The following is a 19,353-nucleotide window of genomic DNA, read 5'->3' on the forward strand; positions in this document are numbered from 1 at the left end:
GGTTAGTGCGTATAGACCAAATGGCCAGACTCAGATCAAATACCAAGATCTCGTTAAGCGTGTTAAGTATCCGCGAACGCCGACCAGGGCCAGGCCCACCTCTCACCTAGGCGGTCTCAACCTGCCCTGTCGCTCCGCCACAAAGATCCACTTGCGGGTACTCCTACGAGCCGACCCGACTTTAGTCATCACATGTGTCATGTATGTAGTATATAAGTATATACCCGTGATCACCGCCCAGGTGATCACGGCCCGATAGTATAGCACAGCAGACGGACAAGAATGTAGGGCCACTGATGGAAATCTAGCATCCTATACTAAGCATGTAGGATTGCAGGTAAAGGTATCAACAGTAGTAGCAAGGATAGGCTATGCATCAGGATAGGATATCGAAAAGCAGTAACATGCTACACTACTCTAATGCAAGCAGTATAGAGAAGAATAGGCGATATCTGGTGATCAAGGGGGGGGGCTTGCCTGGTTGCTCTGGCAAGTAGGAGGGGTCGTCGACTCCGTAGTCGAACTGGGCAGCAGCAGTGTCGGTCTCGTAGTCTACCGGAGAGAAGAGGGGGAAGAAACAGTAAATACAATGCAAACATAAGCATGACGATGCGTGACATGACAATGAACGGTGCTAGGTGTGTCCTAACGCGACAGTAGGTGGTACCGGCGAAGGGGGGAACATCCGGGAGGTATTCCCGATGTTTCGCGTTTTCGGACAGACGGACCGGAGGGGGAAAGTTGCTAGTTCGATAGGTTAGGGAGGTGTGGTGGACGAACGGACTGCGTATTCGGATTCGTCTCGTCGTTCTGAGCAACTTTCATATAGAAAACATTTTCATCCGAGTTACGGTTTAAAAGATATGAATTTTCAAAGATTATTTGAATTTCTGGAATTATTTAATTAACAGAAAAGGGATATGACGTCAGCATGACGTATGAGTGACGTCAGCGGTCAACAGTCCGGTTGACTGGTCAAAACTGACACGGGGGACCCACCTGTCATAGACAGTGGGTTAACAGAAGATTAAACTAATTAATTTTTAGTTAATTAACTACTGGGCCCACCTGTCAGTGAGTGATTAGATTAATTAATTATTTTTATTTATAAAACATTTTCCTTTTCTTTTTTTTTGCGGCGGGGCCTGCATGTCAGTGGCTGGGCCTGCCCAGTCAGCACGTTGACTGGGTGGACCCAGTCAACGGGGCCCACTGGCAGTGGCACTGGGGGGGCCCAGGCCGGCCACGTCGGCGGCCGGCGCCGGAGCAACTCCGGCGACCAAAGCAGCGGCGGCCCCTCACCGGAGTTGGCCGGAATCGCGCTACGGGGCTCGGGGAGGAGCGGGGCTAGGCCCATTCGAAAGGGCTCGCAGCGCCGCATCCAGGGGTGGCCGGGGCTTCGCCGGACTTGGTCGGAATCGGCGCCGGCGAGCGGCGGAGGCGGCGGCGCGCACGGGTGCCCGACGGAAACGAGGCTACGGCGGCCTATCGAGCAAGCGGAGGGGCTGGGGGGCATCTACGCGAGGTGGGGAGTGCAACGGGCTTGAGCCCGTGACCAACAGGTCACCGGAGCCTCGCCGGCGGCGAGCTCCGCGGCGCGGCGTTCGGGCGCGCGTGGGGAAGCAGCTAGGGGGCGCGCGAGAGAGAAAAGACAGGGGAGGAGGGGGAGAGGCTCACGGCGAGGCTGTAGGGGGACGGCAGCGTGCTCGGGGAGGCTCGAGGCGGTGAAACGGGGCGGCGACCGACGGCGGCCGTGCGGGGAAGACGAGCTCGGGGAGGCCGTTGCCGTGGCTCGGAGCTCCAACGGAGAGGTGGAGGTGGTGTAGTCGAGGGCGGCGACGGCGTACGACACGGCGAAGTGGCGGTTGGGGCACGGTGGCCGCGGGAACGACGGTGAACGGCGGCGAGCACGCTCGGGCAGTGGGGATCGAAGGGGAGAGGGAGGTGGATCTGACGGGGGAGGCGCAGCGGCCGAGAGGGAGAGCGGGGGGGTGAGTGGGAGAGAGGCCCGAGGAGGCGGGGGGAGCTGGCGCCCTTATCCTCCCCGTCGCCGGCGAGGGGGTGCGGCGGGGACGGCCCCTGTTCCGACCCCGGTCGGGGGAACAGGGGAGGGGGCGAGTGGGAGAGGTGGGCTGGGCCGGGGGGTCGGCCCAGTCGGGCCAGGGGTCCAGTGGGGGGGAAGGGCCTTCTCCTTTTTTTTTCTTTGTCTGTTCTGTTTTCTGTTTTCTTTTTATTTGTTTATTTTCTTTTCTGTTTTATTTCATTTAAAAGTATTTAGGCATTTTATAAAAATGTGTTTTCTCCACCATAATTATCAGTGCAATTTCTGGCAGGCCCCGAACATTTTTGTTTAAATTTTTGAAAACTTTTATTTTCCACTTTAAATTTAATTGAAGTTTGAATTAGGAGTTTGAAAAGAAATTTGAGGCAATTGTGATCAAGCCCTGTTTAGCAACATGGTTAGCTTAATCACAGGGAGTTACTGTAGCATGATTCTCGGGGTGTTACAAATCTCCTCCACTACAAGAAATCTCGTCCCGAGATTTAGGAGGTAGATGGAAACAGTGCGGGGTATTCTTCGCGCAGACGATCCTCTCGTTCCCAAGTGGCCTCATCTTCAGAATGGTGCGACCACTGGACTTTGAGAAACTTGATCGCCTTCTGACGTGTGCGGCGTTCGGCTTGGTCGAGAATGCGGACCGGATGTTCCTTATAGGAGAGGTCTTGCTGCAATTCGAGCACTTCATGATCCACAGCTCGGATTGGATCCTTGAAGCAACGGCGGAGCTGTGACACATGGAACACATCGTGAACCTGAGAAAGGTTCGGCGGTAGCTCCAGTTGGTATGCCACTTTTCCACGCCTTTCGAGAATAGTGAATGGGCCAATATAGCGAGGAGCTAGTTTGCCCTTGATCCCGAAGCGGTGAGCACCCTTCATAGGTGTGACTCGAAGATAAGCCTTTTCGCCAGGTTGATAGACCATGTCTTTATGATGACGGTCATACTGACTCTTCTGACGTGACTGAGCAGTCTTGAGATTCTCACGAATAATGCGGACTTGTTCTTCGGCATCTTGGATAATATCCGGACCGAAGAGTGGACGTTCCCCAGTTTCTGACCAGTTCAGAGGGGTTCGGCACTTTCGTCCATATAACACTTCGAAGGGGGCCATCTTCAGACTAGCTTGATAGCTATTATTATAAGAGAACTCAGCATACGGGAGAGATTCCTCCCATTTCTTGCCGAAGGAAATAACACAAGCTCGAAGCATGTCTTCGAGAACTTGGTTGACGCGTTCAACTTGCCCTTGCGATTGAGGATGAAACGCAGTACTGAATGACAGATGAGTTCCCATAGCTTCTTGGAAACTTGCCCAGAATCTTGAAGTGAATAAGCTGCCACGGTCTGAGCTGATAACCAATGGAATACCGTGGAGTGAAACAATCCTGGACATATAGAGCGTTGCCAACTGGCTAGCAGTGATCGTTTCTTTGACTGCCAGAAAATGTGCAACTTTGGAAAGTCGGTCAATGACGACAAGAATAGCATCATTACCTTTCTGTGATTTGGGAAATCCAGTGACGAAGTCCATCTCAACATGGTCCCATTTCCATTCAGGAATAGAGATAGGTTGCAGAGTTCCAGCAGGCCTTTGATGTTCTGCTTTGATACGACGGCAAACGTCACACTCAGCAACATAACGAGCAATGGCTTGCTTCATATTAGACCACCAGAATCTCTGACGGATGTCTTGGTACATCTTTGTACTACCAGGATGGATACACAGAGGTGTATCATGAGCTTCTTTCATAACTTCCTGTGTCATATCCAGGTTTTTCTCTGCACATGGCACCACTAGGCGGCCCTTGAAGTATAGGGTGCCATCTTCAGCAATGGTGAAGAATGAGGGCTTTCCTTCTGCGAGGTAGCGCTTAATCTTGTGGGCTTCAGAGTCATACTTCTGTAGCCTTTTGATGCTATCCACGAGATCTGGTTTAGCAACTAGGGTATTGAGGGAACCCTGGGTAACAACGTGGAGGTTCACCTTGCCAAACTCCTTAGGAGGGGGAGCGAGTGCACCCGGAGGAACAATATGGAGGTTCAGCTTCCTGAATTCTTCAACAAGCGAGGGCTGAACTTTATGAACCTGGAGGTGGTTGCAGTAAGACTTGCGGCTCAAGGCATCAGCCATTACATTAGCCTTGCCTGGCGTATAGGAAATACCCAAGTCAAAGTCTGCAACAAGCTCCATCCATCTCTGTTGACGGAGGTTCAGATCTGGCTGAGTAAACAGATATTTCAGACTTTGGTGGTCAGTGAAGATCTCGCAACGATTACCGAGAAGGTAATGTCGCCACTGCTTCAGCGCATGAATGACAGCAGCAAGTTCGAGGTCGTGAACTGGGTAGTTCTCTTCGTGAGGGCGCAATTGCCGAGAGGCATAAGCAATCACTTTGCGGTCTTGCATTAGGACACAGCCTAATCCTTGACGGGAAGCGTCGCAGTAAATGACAAAGTCCTTCTTAGTATCAGGTGGAGCTAGAACTGGAGCAGAAGTCAACTTGTCTTTGAGTGCCTGGAAACTTTCCTGACATTTGTCTGTCCATTGGAACTTGACACCCTTATGCAACAGGTTAGTCAGAGGCCTGGCGATCTTAGAGAAGTTCTCGACGAATCGACGGCAATAGCTGGCGAGACCGAGAAAACTTCTGACTTGCTTAACGTTCTTGGGAGGAGTCCAATCAAGAATAGCCTGAACTCGCTCGGGGTTGACGGCAATACCATCCTTAGAGATGACATGCCCAAGATAGGTTACTTCCGGTAGCCAGAATTCACATTTGGAGAACTTGGCATATAGTTGATGCTCTCGTAGCTTTTCCAGCACAAGTCGAAGATGTTCAGCATGTTCTTCTTCGTTCTTGGAAAATACCAGGATATCATCCAGATAAACCACGACGAACTTGTCGAGGTAATCCATGAATATATAGTTCATCAGACGAGAGAAGGTGGCTGGAGCATTGGTTAAACCGAAAGACATGACGGTGTACTCGTATGAACCATAGCGAGTCACGAAGGCGGTCTTTGGGATATCCTCTTCGCGAACACGGATCTGATGGTAGCCCAACCTCAAGTCGAGCTTAGAGAACACTGACGAACCCGCCAGTTGATCATACAGATCATTGATCCGAGGAAGAGGGTATTTATTCTGAATGGTAGCTTGGTTTATAGGACGGTAGTCTTGAACTAACCGGTTTGTCCCATCCTTCTTCTTGACAAAGAGAGAAGGTGCTCCCCAAGGAGAGCAACTTGGGCGAATGAATCCTTTGCGAAGAGATTTGTCGATTTCCTCCTTAAGCTCAAGGAGTTCATGCGGCGGCATTTTGTAGGGTCGCTTGGCTATAGGAGTGGTGCCTGGTTTCAAGTCGATGATGAATTCGACAGCTCTAGCAGGGGGAATCCCTGGAAGTTCTTCAGGGAAGACGTCGAGGAATTCACGCACGACGGGAATGTTTTCAATGCCCTCGAGTGGTGCAGCGTTCAATGCATTCAATGCATAGAGCCTTGCCTCGGCATTTTGCACCAGATGAGCTTGGTAAGCAACTATTTCATCTGAAGGGTGTAGCAGATGGACGGTTTTAGTGGCGCAAACTATAGAAGCAGTATGCGCTTTCAACCAATCCATACCCAAAATGAGGTCGATGTTAGACGACTTCAGGATAATGGGAGAGGCATAGAATTCCAGCCCTTCGATTTCCACGGGGACATCGATGCCAACCAAGGAGGTTTGACACTGTCCCACGGGGGTTTTGACCAATACAGAGGTGTTCATCTCCTCACATTTAACGTCGTGCTTGTATGCAAAATCTTCTGACATGAATGAATGCGATGCACCTGTATCAAATAAAACGGATGCTGGTACTGAATTTACGAGGAGTGTACCCATCACAGTAGCAGGCTGGTCTTGAGCTTCGTTGAGATCAACGTGGTTGGCATGAGCACGACCATAAGACTTAGCATTGTTGTTGCGAGGCTGATTGTTACCACGGCCAGTTGCTGGAAGGGCCAGTTGATTCTGGTTCTGGTTGCATTCTTTAGCACGGTGTCCTGGTTGACCACACCTGAAGCACAAGCCATTATTCGGAGTGGGAACAGGAGCTTGGGATGGTGGAGCTGGAAGTCTTGACTGCCTAGATGGTGGTGGAGGCAGACGAGGTGCAGCATAGGTCTGCCTTGGGGCAGATGCATTTGGACGGTACATGCTGTTCGGGATCCATATCTTACGCTTCTGTGCGGGCGAGCCCGAAGATGAGCCCGTGTCACGGTTGCGCCTGTGAGAGCTCTGGTATTCCTGCAGACCAGTTTCGACATTGATGGCCTTGTTCACCAAGGTGGAGAAATCAGCAAAGTCATGCACTAGAAGTGCGAGCTTGATGTCAGCTTGAAGGCCATCACGGAACTTCTCCTGTCTGCGTGCATCAGTTGCAATGTCTTCTTCAGCATAGCGGGACAAGTCCAGAAACTCCCGCTGATAAGCTTCGACAGTTTTGTTGCCTTGGGTGAGGTTGCGGAACTCACGCTTCTTCCGGTCCATGACTCCTTGAGGAATGAAGCGGGCACGGAAAGCAGCTTGGAAGTCTGGCCATGTGATGATTGTTCCAGCTGGCAGAGTACGCCTGTGGCTGTCCCACCATTGAGCTGCGGGTCCCTTCAAGAAGAAGGAAGCAAAGGTGACATAGCTGGCAGGGGCTACATCAGCAGACTCCATCTCATAGGTGATGTCACGGAGCCAGTCATCAGCATCCAGAGGCTGAGTTGAGCTGCGGTAGATGGTTGGGTTGAGGCGTATGAAATCTTGAAGAGTCACTTGAGCTGGCTGCTGGTTCATATTGGGGCGAGGAAACTGAGCCATCATATTTTCCATGAATTGGCGGTTCAGTTCAAACTGTTGGATCATACCAGCCATGTACTCAGGTGGTGGTGGGGCATCGCCACCACGACCACGACCACCTGGTCTAACCATCCTGCTAATATATAACAGGGGTAGTTCAGCATTGAGAAATTTGCAATGACAAGAATCATTCATGATGAAACATGCATAATGAAAGGAGCACGATAGCTACTACATAGTAGTCGGCATAACTTACAAAAGGGGTCATGCATAGAGTTCAGTACATAGAGTTCAGTACATAGACTAAAACATCATAGGCGGCACACAGGCTCGCGGCGACTGCAACTAATACTACAAGCAAGCCTACATCAGTCCCAAGAGGTACTGTGGAGGTAATCGTAGCCCGACAGCTGGTAGTGAGGCAACGGATAGCCCTCGACGTCAGCAGACTGGGGGCCGCGGATACTCAGGTGTAGAGCCCGACGCTCAGGTGGCAGAAGAGGGCCAAGTGCGGGAGAGTAGCCTCCCACCTCTGGCCAACCGACACCGTGGGGCATCACGGTCCTGGCTGGGTAGATCGCAGTACGCGGTACCTGTCCAGATCGGACAAAGGGGTGCAGCAGCGTCAGAGCACGGTAAAGGTGCTGACGGGTGGTGTACATCTCGTGGCGAAGAGCTCGGTTAGCTCGATCCAGCCCATCAGCATGCAGAACCAGGTGCTGATGGTAGAAGGGCTCTCGGGTGACAGTGGAGTAGGCAGCAGTATAGTATCCCTCCGCACCAACATCAGATGCGATAGCAATGTGCCTGAAAGGGGAGGTGTCCAACTCCTGATACTCTCCACGAAGACGTGTCAGAGCAGCATAGGCAGCATCGTGGACAGCCATATCGATGGTCACACCAACACCATGTGCGGTGTGCAGCACAGTAGTGGAGTCGTACTCCCGAGAGTAGAGGTGGACGATGGCACGGTACTGCTCCTGGTTAAAGTCCTGGTACTCCTCGTAGACGGTGTACTCAGGGTGCCAGCGATAACCCAGATAGGTCATCATCTCAGCTAGCACCGCAGGTGATCCCGAGGCACCAATGGCCGTCGTGTGGCGCACGACCTGCCTCGAGGGTTCCATCTGAAAGCAAAGACGTTTCAAAGGAGTCAAATGACAGTGTGTGAATTGTTCAATATACTATTCTAGGAAACAACTATGGCTTATCCAACTTTGGGGTGAATGCGGTCACGGGATCCTAGTGTTAGAGTTAGTAAATTCGTTTAACCCGAGTAGAAGAGAGTTCAGAGTCCCAGAGTAAAGGTCGAGGAGTAAAAGATACTAGTACCACCCAATGGCGACGTGGGCCCGTAAGACACACAGCCATGTTAGTAAAAGTTTTGTAATGTCTAGACTCGACTTCGGCCAAGGAGTGTGGATAGGGGGATTCCTACAGGCAGTCGGCTCTGATACCAACTTGTGACGCCCCCGATTTGACCGTACACTAATCATGCACGCAAATGTGTACGACCAAGATCAGGGACTCACGGGAAGATATCACAACACAACTCTAAAACATAAATAAGTCATACAAGCATCATAATACAAGCCAGGGGCCTCGAGGGCTCGAATACAAGTGCTCGATCACAGACGAGTCAGCGGAAGCAACAATATCTGAGTACAGACATAAGTTAAACAAGTTTGCCTTAAGAAGGCTAGCACAAACTGGGATACAGATCGAACGAGGCGCAGGCCTCCTGCCTGGGATCCTCCTAACTACTCCTGGTCGTCGTCAGCGGCCTGCACGTAGTAGTAGGCACCTCCAGTGTCGTAGGTGTCGTCGTCGACGGTGGCGTCTGGCTCCTGGACTCCAACATCTGGTTGCGACAACCAGATAGAAAGGAAAGGGGGAAAAGAGGGAGAGAAGCAACCGTGAGTACTCATCCAAAGTACTCGCAAGCAAGGAGCTATACTACATATGCATGGGTATATGTGTAAAGGGGCATATCAGTGGACTGAACTGCAGAATGCCAGAATAAAAGGGGGATAGCTAGTCCTGTCGAAGACTACGCTTCTGGCCATCTCCATCTTGCAGCATGTAGAAGAGAGTAGATTGAAGTCCTCCAAGTAGCATCGCATAGCATAATCCTACCCGGCGATCCCCTCCTCGTCGCCCTGTTAGAGAGCGATCACCGGGTTGTATCTGGCACTTGGAAGGGTGTATTTTATTCAGTATCCAGTTCTAGTTGTCATAAGGTCAAGGTACAACTCCGGGTCGTCCTTTTACCGAGGGACACGGCTATTCGAATAGATAAACTTCCCTGCAGGGGTGCACCACATAACCCAACACGCTCGATCCCATTTGGCCGGACACACTTTCCTGGGTCATGCCCGGCCTCGTAAGATCAACGCGTCGCAGCCCCACCTAAGCACAACAGAGCGGTCAGCACGCCGGTCTAACCCTATGCGCGCAGGGGTCTGGGCCCATCGCCCTATGCACACCTGCACGTTGCGTACGCGGCCGGAAGCAGACCTAGCCTAGTGGCGTTCCAGTCCAATCCGGCGCGCGCCACTCAGTCGCTGACGTCAAGAAGGCTTCGGCTGATACCACGACGCCGGGATACCCATAACTACTCCCGCGTAGATGGTTAGTGCGTATAGACCAAATGGCCAGACTCAGATCAAATACCAAGATCTCGTTAAGCGTGTTAAGTATCCGCGAACGCCGACCAGGGCCAGGCCCACCTCTCACCTAGGCGGTCTCAACCTGCCCTGTCGCTCCGCCACAAAGATCCACTTGCGGGTACTCCTACGAGCCGACCCGACTTTAGTCATCACATGTGTCATGTATGTAGTATATAAGTATATACCCGTGATCACCGCCCAGGTGATCACGGCCCGATAGTATAGCACAGCAGACGGACAAGAATGTAGGGCCACTGATGGAAATCTAGCATCCTATACTAAGCATGTAGGATTGCAGGTAAAGGTATCAACAGTAGTAGCAAGGATAGGCTATGCATCAGGATAGGATATCGAAAAGCAGTAACATGCTACACTACTCTAATGCAAGCAGTATAGAGAAGAATAGGCGATATCTGGTGATCAAGGGGGGGGGCTTGCCTGGTTGCTCTGGCAAGTAGGAGGGGTCGTCAACTCCGTAGTCGAACTGGGCAGCAGCAGTGTCGGTCTCGTAGTCTACCGGAGAGAAGAGGGGGAAGAAACAGTAAATACAATGCAAACATAAGCATGACGATGCGTGACATGACAATGAACGGTGCTAGGTGTGTCCTAACGCGACAGTAGGTGGTACCGGCGAAGGGGGGGAACATCCGGGAGGTATTCCCGATGTTTCGCGTTTTCGGACAGACGGACCGGAGGGGGAAAGTTGCTAGTTCGATAGGTTAGGGAGGTGTGGTGGACGAACGGACTGCGTATTCGGATTCGTCTCGTCGTTCTGAGCAACTTTCATATAGAAAACATTTTCATCCGAGTTACGGTTTAAAAGATATGAATTTTCAAAGATTATTTGAATTTCTGGAATTATTTAATTAACAGAAAAGGGATATGACGTCAGCATGACGTATGAGTGACGTCAGCGGTCAACAGTCCGGTTGACTGGTCAAAACTGACACGGGGGACCCACCTGTCATAGACAATGGGTTAACAGAAGATTAAACTAATTAATTTTTAGTTAATTAACTACTGGGCCCACCTGTCAGTGAGTGATTAGATTAATTAATTATTTTTATTTATAAAACATTTTCCTTTTCTTTTTTTTTTATTTTTGCGGCGGGGCCCGCATGTCAGTGGCTGGGCCTGCCCAGTCAGCACGTTGACTGGGTGGACCCAGTCAACGGGGCCCACGGGCCCACTGGCAGTGGCACTGGGGGGGGCCAGGCCGGCCACGTCGGCGGCCGGCGCCGGAGCAACTCCGGCGACCAAAGCAGCGGCGGCCCCTCGCCGGAGTTGGCCGGAATCGCGCTACGGGGCTCGGGGAGGAGCGGGGCTAGGCCCATTCGAAAGGGCTCGCAGCGCCGCATCCAGGGGTGGCCGGGGCTTCGCCGGACTTGGCCGGAATCGGCGCCGGCGAGCGGCGGAGGCGGCGGCGCGCACGGGTGCCCGACGGAAACGAGGCTACGGCGGCCTATCGAGCAAGCGGAGGGGCTGGGGGGCATCTACGCGAGGTGGGGAGTGCAACGGGCTTGAGCCCGTGACCAACAGGTCACCGGAGCCTCGCCGGCGGCGAGCTCCGCGGCGCGGCGTTCGGGCGCGCGTGGGGAAGCAGCTAGGGGGCGCGCGAGAGAGAAAAGACAGGGGAGGAGGGGGAGAGGCTCACGGCGAGGCTGTAGGGGGACGGCAGCGTGCTCGGGGAGGCTCGAGGCGGTGAAACGGGGCGGCGACCGACGGCGGCCGTGCGGGGAAGACGAGCTCGGGGAGGCCGTTGCCGTGGCTCGGAGCTCCAACGGAGAGGTGGAGGTGGTGTAGTCGAGGGCGGCGACGGCGTACGACACGGCGAAGTGGCGGTTGGGGCACGGTGGCCGCGGGAACGACGGTGAACGGCGGCGAGCACGCTCGGGCAGTGGGGATCGAAGGGGAGAGGGAGGTGGATCTGACGGGGGAGGCGCAGCGGCCGAGAGGGAGAGCGGGGGGTGAGTGGGAGAGAGGCCCGAGGAGGCGGGGGGAGCTGGCGTCCTTATCCTCCCCGTCGCCGGCGAGGGGGTGCGGCGGGGACGGCCCCTGTTCCGACCCCGGTCGGGGGAACAGGGGAGGGGGGCGAGTGGGAGAGGTGGGTTGGGCCGGTGGGTCGGCCCAGTCGGGCCAGGGGTCCAGTGGGGGGAAAGGGCCTTCTCCTTTTTTTCTTTGTCTGGTCTGTTTTCTGTTTTGTTTTTATTTGTTTATTTTCTTTTCTGTTTTATTTCATTTAAAAGTATTTAGGCATTTTATAAAAATGTGTTTTCTCCACAATAATTATCAGTGCAATTTCTGGCAGTGCCCGAACATTTTTGTTTAAATTTTTGAAAACTTTTATTTTCCACTTTAAATTTAATTGAAGTTTGAATTAGGAGTTTGAAAAGAAATTTGAGGCAATTGTGATCAAGCCCTGTTTAGCAACATGATTAGCTTAATCACAGGGAGTTACTGTAGCATGATTCTCGGGGTGTTACAGATATTGCGACAAACAAATTCCGTTGCATGAGGCAGCCATTTTGTTGTAATAGAGACTAGGTATTTCAACAGAATAACTATTTGTGGTAATATTCAAAAATATATTGCAACATCCCTGTGACGTTGCATTAGTTACAAGTAAAGCAGTGAAAAAAAAATATTATTCAAATTTATAGATATTAAGTTATGATTTTTGCAAGCTTTAAGGAGTGATTAAATATATTTTAATTGGACCAATTTCAATTAACCAAAAAATGGAAAAAGTTTATAAATGGGTAGAACACACTTTCTTGATAGGAATATATATTTAATTTGTTTAATTTGGATTTGAAATGGCCAAGTTGTTGTCATTTTAAAACTAGGGTGTTTTCTGCCAAAACAGGGACTTGTCAGATGGAAATCGAAAATGAGTAGGAAGTACCACAATTGGGGCAGTACGTGCAGATTGATACCATTTTTCGTAATTTTTACATGTTAGTACATAGTTTGGTGGTACTTCCAATAATTGGTGTTCAGGTACACACAACAGTAATTTATCGATAAGGGTGCACATAGTTTTGTGATTTGTCCCATGTAAGTAAAGCAATGCTCTTTGTGGTGGCTACAAGGATTTCAGTGGGCAATAGATAATGACATGTGGCAAGCTAGAGTTGAACAACACTTGCTTGAAGTATCTGGAGATGGTCTCCATTGTTCTCCTGAAGGTGTTGTGTACAACCCTGAACCTCTGGTTATGACTAACAACATGGAGAAACATGGCCACTTGCTCTTCCACACTGATGTTATCTTCTAGCAGTCCCCTGCTCCTAAACGTCTGCACAAGCCTGGCAAAAGGTGCTCTTTTTATTCGAAGCATCCACAGAGCCTCTATGTCGTTGCAGTTGTAGATGTAGTTCAAATTCGCTATCCTCTCTTGATCCCGGATTAACATCGGACCATACTGGATGCGAGGTCTCTCATTCCAACGAACAGCATTCTTATGGACCAACAAGATCAAGACCTGAACCACAGCTATCAGTGATGCTGCCTGAACTAGAAGCTTCGTCCGTTCATCCAGAACCTAAGCGACATCCATGATGCGGTCAGCTATGGCGCTATCGAGCCGAAACGCTCCTATTGAACGACCTAACACATAACAGAAGAGCTGGAGGAGAGGTAGGTTACCAGCTTCGAGGTCGGGGGAGACATGGCGGAGATGAGGAGGGCTGGACGGAGACGAAGAAGAAAGAGAGAAGCAGCCGCCGCCGGGGAGTGCGCCTACCGCCTCTTGCTGTTGCAGGGGAGTGCGCCTGCCGCCTCTTGCCGCTGCAGGGGAGTGTCGCTGCCGCAGATCTCAGTCACCGCTGCCGTCCCAGCCGCAGATCTGACTCGCCGCCGTCGCCGGTGCCGAGAACAAAGGAGGGTTTGTCCTACAGCTAGAGGTGAGCGGGAAAATGAGATGATGAGGGTATATTTGGCGCCACCCGACCTCGACCGATTTTCCCCTCCCGCCATCTCCGCCCGCATCCCCCCTGCACCGCTCCCTACGCCGCGTCTTCGTTTTCCGCCCCACTCAGCCTGGCTCGCTGGAAACGGCCGATTCGAGCGTTCCCAGCGAGCCAGGCTGAGGGGTGCTTTAAGGTCCGTGCAGATGCGAGTTAGGCCGGCCTGCAGGTAACCAAACGGCCCAGTTTCATCCCGTCCGGGCTTGGTTGGGTCATACGCAGCCTACCAAACGCGTCCTAGACTACTAGCTAGCGCGGGACGCCCTCCTCCCTGGAGCACCTGCGGAAGACGCCAAGCTAGCGCACCACCGTGTCACCTCATCAGATGCCACACCCCTCGCCATCTCATCAAATCCAGAGGGTGCCTCCATGCAGGCGCACTCGTCCAGAGCCCTGATTGATGTGAGCTTCCCCTTTATACTCGATTCGAATGCGCCATGAGAGGTTTCAAACTTCAGACGCAGAATCTATCTCTCTGTCCATCTCATCTCGGAAGTCTGAACTACTCGCTCGAGGCTCCGAGCTCCGAGCTCCGTCCGTCGAAGTCCTGGAGGTCAATGATGGCAGGCAGGCAGGCTGCCGCATTTCCTCCTACTGACACGCACACTGCTCGGTGCTCCGTGCTCAGTATTCCTCCACGGGCGCCTCTTTTGGGCCTCGGAACATGTCTCGGCGGGTTGCCACAACCGGTAGGCCACCACGCCGTGGCAGAGTCACTCGTCCTCTCCTCAGTGGCGATCGAATCATGCTGTCCCTGGCTAGAGCTCCCGGTCCCGGACACTGGATCGATGTCCTCCACGACCAATAGTTCCTTCCCATTCTCTCTGTTTTGTCCCGGTCCTTGGAGATTCCACTCTCTGATGCAGTACGTTTGAATTAGCTAGCAAGTCTCTTCTAACTTGGCAGGTGATGAGCCCGGGAAAGAAAAAGGTTAACCTTTCTCAAGAGATTCTGCGCGGCTACCTTACCAGACTGTCTCCTCATGTCCAGTAGCAGCATCTCCTGCAAGGGCACTAGCTCGTCACTTCTTCGATGGCTGAACCTGAATTTACCTGATGAGAGGCGGCAGATGTTCTCCAAGTGACCTTACATATTTTCTCCTTTCTCAGCTAAGCATTAGCTTACAGTTGATCACTGTGGCATGTCCCAAACAGTTCCCTCGCTTAGCAGTGGTTCTGGATGTGAGCAGCACGAGCAAAGCTGGCAACAACACACGGACCTGAACCCTTTCCATCTCAACAACGAAGATGCCCTCCAGGCTTTGCAGGATCCGGTGTCTGGTCCAGGGAGGATATGACAAGAGAATCTGCCGAGGCCACAGATGGTATCACAACAGCCTCTTGGATTGCTGATGATGAACGAGCTTCAGATGCATTATCCGTGGTCTTTCAGTCGACGTCCGTCGAACTCGAGTGTGACATGATCAATATCTCTAGCAGTGAGATTTGCCAGGGAGCAAAAGGTTGGCTCCACCTTGCAACTCATCATCCATCCATATGACTGCGCCCGCCTTCGCGTCAAGTACCCTATTTCTCCCAGTTGGCAAGACCTGCTATAACACAGCATGGTGCATACTGAAACGTCGGTACATTTTTTTTAGATAAGAGGAAACATCAGTACATATATCGAATAGTCGACAATTCAACTTTTGCATCAGAAATTATAGCGGGTGTTTTAGTTCTACATCTGTTATCTGCTCTTCTACAGTTTAAAGGAGTTCCGTTGCAGCATATTGATGGCACAAGCACTACCTTAAGGAAGATCATGCACACATTACTGCTATTTTCATCACAATAAGCAATTATGCAGGCGAAACTGAATCCATTTTGCGCACTGCCACTCAAAAAACGGCAGATGAGACCCATCCAAGTGTATACCATTTTCCTACCATTCCCGGGTCATGTAGTAAATGTTAGAAACCATCATAGTTAGAAGAATGGGAAGGAAAGAGATAATTTTCACTGAATTTGAGCACCCTAATCAAATGTTCAACTTACGACTCTTAAGTCTTTTCTACTGTAACGCCACTACTGTATCAGAAAATAAGACAAAAGAAAGCCTGAATAACCAGTCCCCTGTAAAGTAATGGTGATAACTTGTACGACCATATTTGTCGGTTGGTGCTAAAAGCAACAGAGAATGGTAAAGGCTGAAAGAATGCAGCAATTTTTATTTTTATTTTGAAAAGTAGTCATCTTATATCTCCAGGAACAATATGCATGTTCTATAAGGATTTATATGTAGCTGGGTTACCTTCGTGCACAAGCTACCTGAATCATATGCTTGCTCACAGGTATCTGCTGGAAACCATACAGATGCACTCTAGGCAAAACCCTCAGATCATAAATCTTACATTTGGCGACAGTATGCGAAATGCCTTCAACAGAGGACATCCGGATATTATATTATACAGCAAACAGCACCAATGATACAATACACATTTTTGCATGAGAGGGAACAAATAAATGATACAATACACATGTGTTGTTCAGTACAAGCATGGGTTACTAGAACTTGAAAAATAGAGACATAGATGAATATATACTGCAGTAGAATCTACCAAAGTCGTTCAGCTCAAGTCATCAGGAGAAATCTACATTATTATAAGTAGAGACATAGATGAATGAACTGCATTTCGACAAAATTAATCGTGGTGTACAAATGATTCCGCAGTCCAGCAACAACAGTATCAACTAACTGCTTCAATTACAAAAAGGATAAAGGATAAATAATTTCTGCTGCAATATCGATGTTCATATGATTGGTATTTAAGTTGAGAAAGATCAGTAACCTTCACTCCATATATACAACCAAAATAGTTCTAACAGGTGCAGCAAAAGAGTCTAGCGTGAGTTCATAACCATCCTCATTTCAAACAGACCTGCCATTGTATTCGAACAGTTGAAACGACTTTCAGAAGATCCACATTGATGTATGTGCAAGATTATACTTGAGAACAGACAAGTCCTCTTATCTAACACCGAGGATGAACTGTACATCTGCAAAGACTGTTGGGACTCAAAAACTCTTTATTCCCTAACTAACTTGTCCCAATTCTTTACCACCAAAATGTACCCCAGAGAGGGGCTTCCTTTTCTGTGACCAAAAGAGGACATTACCCGGCCCAGCACCATGAGAAGATCAAACAAAAGAATGGACAGAGAAAGAAAAAGCCTCCCATCTTACTCAGTTACCGGTAGCTAGGCAACAGGTCGTAGTGCGTTGAACGCCAAGCAGCTTGTCCCAAGCTTCAAGAATACTCACTGGCACTAAGCCCAGATAGCAAGTGATGACATGGCAATAGCCCCGACAAACAAGGCAACGTATGAGCACACTTGCAGCCTCGGATTGCAGCTCATCCTCCGGCTAAGGAAATCAGCAGCAATGAGATCCACTAATGCCATATAGATCAGTATACCAGAAGACATTGAATCCAGAATGCCTTCCACCACCAATGCCCTGGGGCTGTTGGCGTTGTAGAACGATGCGATCCCCGCCCCGACAGTGATCCCAATAGGTGTTGTGATAGCAAAGAAGAAAGCCATCAGGAGTGCAGAGAAATTCTTGAACTGAGCCTGCATTTGTTCATACAGAATGATGAATTGATGCAATTAACATGACGAAGGGCACATGAGTGCTAACTTCAAGTGAGGAACTGCTAACCATAAAGCAGAAATGAAGCGGACATTAACCTCAGAAATGCAGCCACCCAAGGCAAAACCCTCAAAGAACTGGTGGGAGGAGAGGGCAGCAACAAGAGGCTTAATGGTACATGGGCTCTGCGAAACGCCCAAGGATAGCCCGATGATCACCGAATGCGATACAATCCCCATTTCCAAAATCTTGCCAACAATACAGAAAATCACTATTTAGCATACTTTGCAGATTTCCAAACTCAAAACATCTATCACGATAGCACATTTCGAATAGTTTTGCTCATATATATGTTCACTTGTGCTAACATTTTTCAGATATAACTTAGCATAGGAAATTTCACTGGCTGAACTCAAACATGTAAGACCCTAAGCACGTAGTATGTGTTTACATAGCTAACCTGCGTAGAAAGGTAGTAATAATTCGGGGGTTTTGTGAATTTCAAGTTGTCTGATCTTTGGATGACTGGATTTCGTTGGGAGATTGACTTCAACATTATTCGATTCTGAATTTTTAATTCAACGCATAAAAGATGTGACTTAACTAAAAGTTTGTTGCCTTAAGAACTGGCAACAATATTAAATTGCCCGTACCTGCGAGACAACGACATGATGAGCTTGGGACGGCCTCTCGTCGCCCCCATGCCCATGGTCATGGCCATGGCCGTGGGCGTGGGCTTGGGCATGGGCGTCGTACACGGCTCCTCCATCGCACGCGTCATGGCCATGCGCATGGCTATGCTGGTGCGCCGCCGCGTGCGCGCGCATGCCCACGATGTGCATGGCGTCCTGCTTCTCGTCGTCGCCGCTCACCGCTGCGGCAGCGATCCCTGCGAGCGCGCCGTCCTCGAGCAGCGCCGTGGTGTCATCACGCGCGGCCGCGGCGGCGGAGGCCTCCTCGCCGTGCCTGCGCTCGTAGAAGCGGGTGCCGACGAACTCCATGACGAGCGTGCCCAGGGCGGCGAGCATGGCGATGAAGCCCGGGAAGGGGAACCGGCGCCACGGCGTGGCCGGGAGGCACGGGTCCGCGAACTTCTCCTCGGCGTCGTGCATCATGTGCACGAAACCCGTGGCGAGGATGACCCCCGCAGCGAACGCCTTGGCGAGCACGAACGTCCCGCCGCCGGAGGACGCGCCCTCGCCGCCGCCGCCGCCGCCACCGCGCCGCCTCCGGCCGACGAGCGGGATGGCCACGCCGACCGCGCCGGCGATGAGGATGGCGGCGACGGCCACCATCTTGAGCCTGAGCGCGGCCGCCTCGTCGCGGCACTCCTCGTCGTCGCCCGCCCCCTCCTCGCAGCTCGCCGCGGAGACCGACGCTGCCATCGCCGACGACCAAGCGGTGCCCCACCGCGTCAGAATCACGAGCTCCCACGATGGGTTTAGTGAAAATAACCACAAATAACCCCTTAATTAGCACATATATTTACCAGCGAATTGGTGTAGGTGGGTGCGGAGGTAGGGGACGTAGTACGACTCCATCTCCTGCCATTAGAGGAACGGAAGAACCGAACAATTAACAAATTTCGCCTCGCAATTCAGCGCTGCGTAGAACAACGCGGCAGCAAGACGAAGAAGCAGACACAATTCTGAACGCCATCGCTGCCGCTGTGAAGAAGAAGAAGAAAGAAGACTTGAAGAGAGGACGGCAGGGGAAGGCGCTCACCTCGAAGAACGCCATGGCCGCCGCGGACAACAGAATATCCACTCTCCAGAACAGTCGACGGATTATTCGATCCGATTCGAGGAATGAAATTAAACCAATTTATGGGCGGCCGCACCGCGCGGCGCACCTGCATGCGGCGGGGAGCAGACACATGCGTCGCCACGCCACATCGGTGCGCGGGGCCCCCACCACGGAGAGGGTGTCGTCATCCCCACCCCGCCGCCGTCGGTTGGGAGATCTTACGGGCCCCGGCGGGCCAGCGCCGCGGGTGGGCCCGGTCAGGCGTGCGTGCAACTGGGTCCTTCGGGTCCAACCGTCAGTGGGTCGCCATGGAAGGGGCCGGTCAGGCGCGCGGGGTGGCGGGCGTGGGAGCCGTTATCAGTGGCTCGCGTGGGCCGGCATTTCGTTACCGTGGACGCGGGCAAGTGGACGTGGAGGTACGACGATGTCGACACTATGGCGCCCGCGCCCGTGCCGCCGGACGGGCGGTCGTTGTGGGCGGCATG

At 51.6% G+C, this 19,353-nt stretch overlaps 1 protein-coding gene across 2 annotated transcripts; it reads right to left on the minus strand.

Moving 5' to 3' along the window:
- Positions 1–16,132: 16,132 nt before the first annotated feature.
- On the minus strand, positions 16,133–19,092 carry LOC123165366 (zinc transporter 10). 2 transcript variants are annotated; one of them, XM_044582998.1, is made up of 5 exons: positions 18,848–19,092; positions 18,612–18,666; positions 17,776–18,500; positions 17,192–17,370; positions 16,133–17,103 (listed from the first exon to the last, which is right to left on the minus strand). In XM_044582998.1, the coding sequence occupies exons 1-5, from the start codon at positions 18,860–18,862 to the stop codon at positions 17,073–17,075; spliced, it is 1,005 nt and encodes a 334-aa protein (XP_044438933.1). In that variant the 5' UTR covers positions 18,863–19,092; the 3' UTR covers positions 16,133–17,072. The 2 variants fall into 2 exon arrangements, with proteins under 2 accessions (XP_044438933.1, XP_044438932.1); XM_044582997.1 differs by having other exon boundaries at positions 17,221–17,370; positions 18,848–19,091.
- Between the last annotated feature and the right edge of the window lie 261 nt (positions 19,093–19,353).

This window comes from Triticum aestivum, chromosome 7D, assembly GCF_018294505.1.
Source record: "Triticum aestivum cultivar Chinese Spring chromosome 7D, IWGSC CS RefSeq v2.1, whole genome shotgun sequence".
Taxonomy (NCBI): domain Eukaryota; kingdom Viridiplantae; phylum Streptophyta; class Magnoliopsida; order Poales; family Poaceae; genus Triticum; species Triticum aestivum.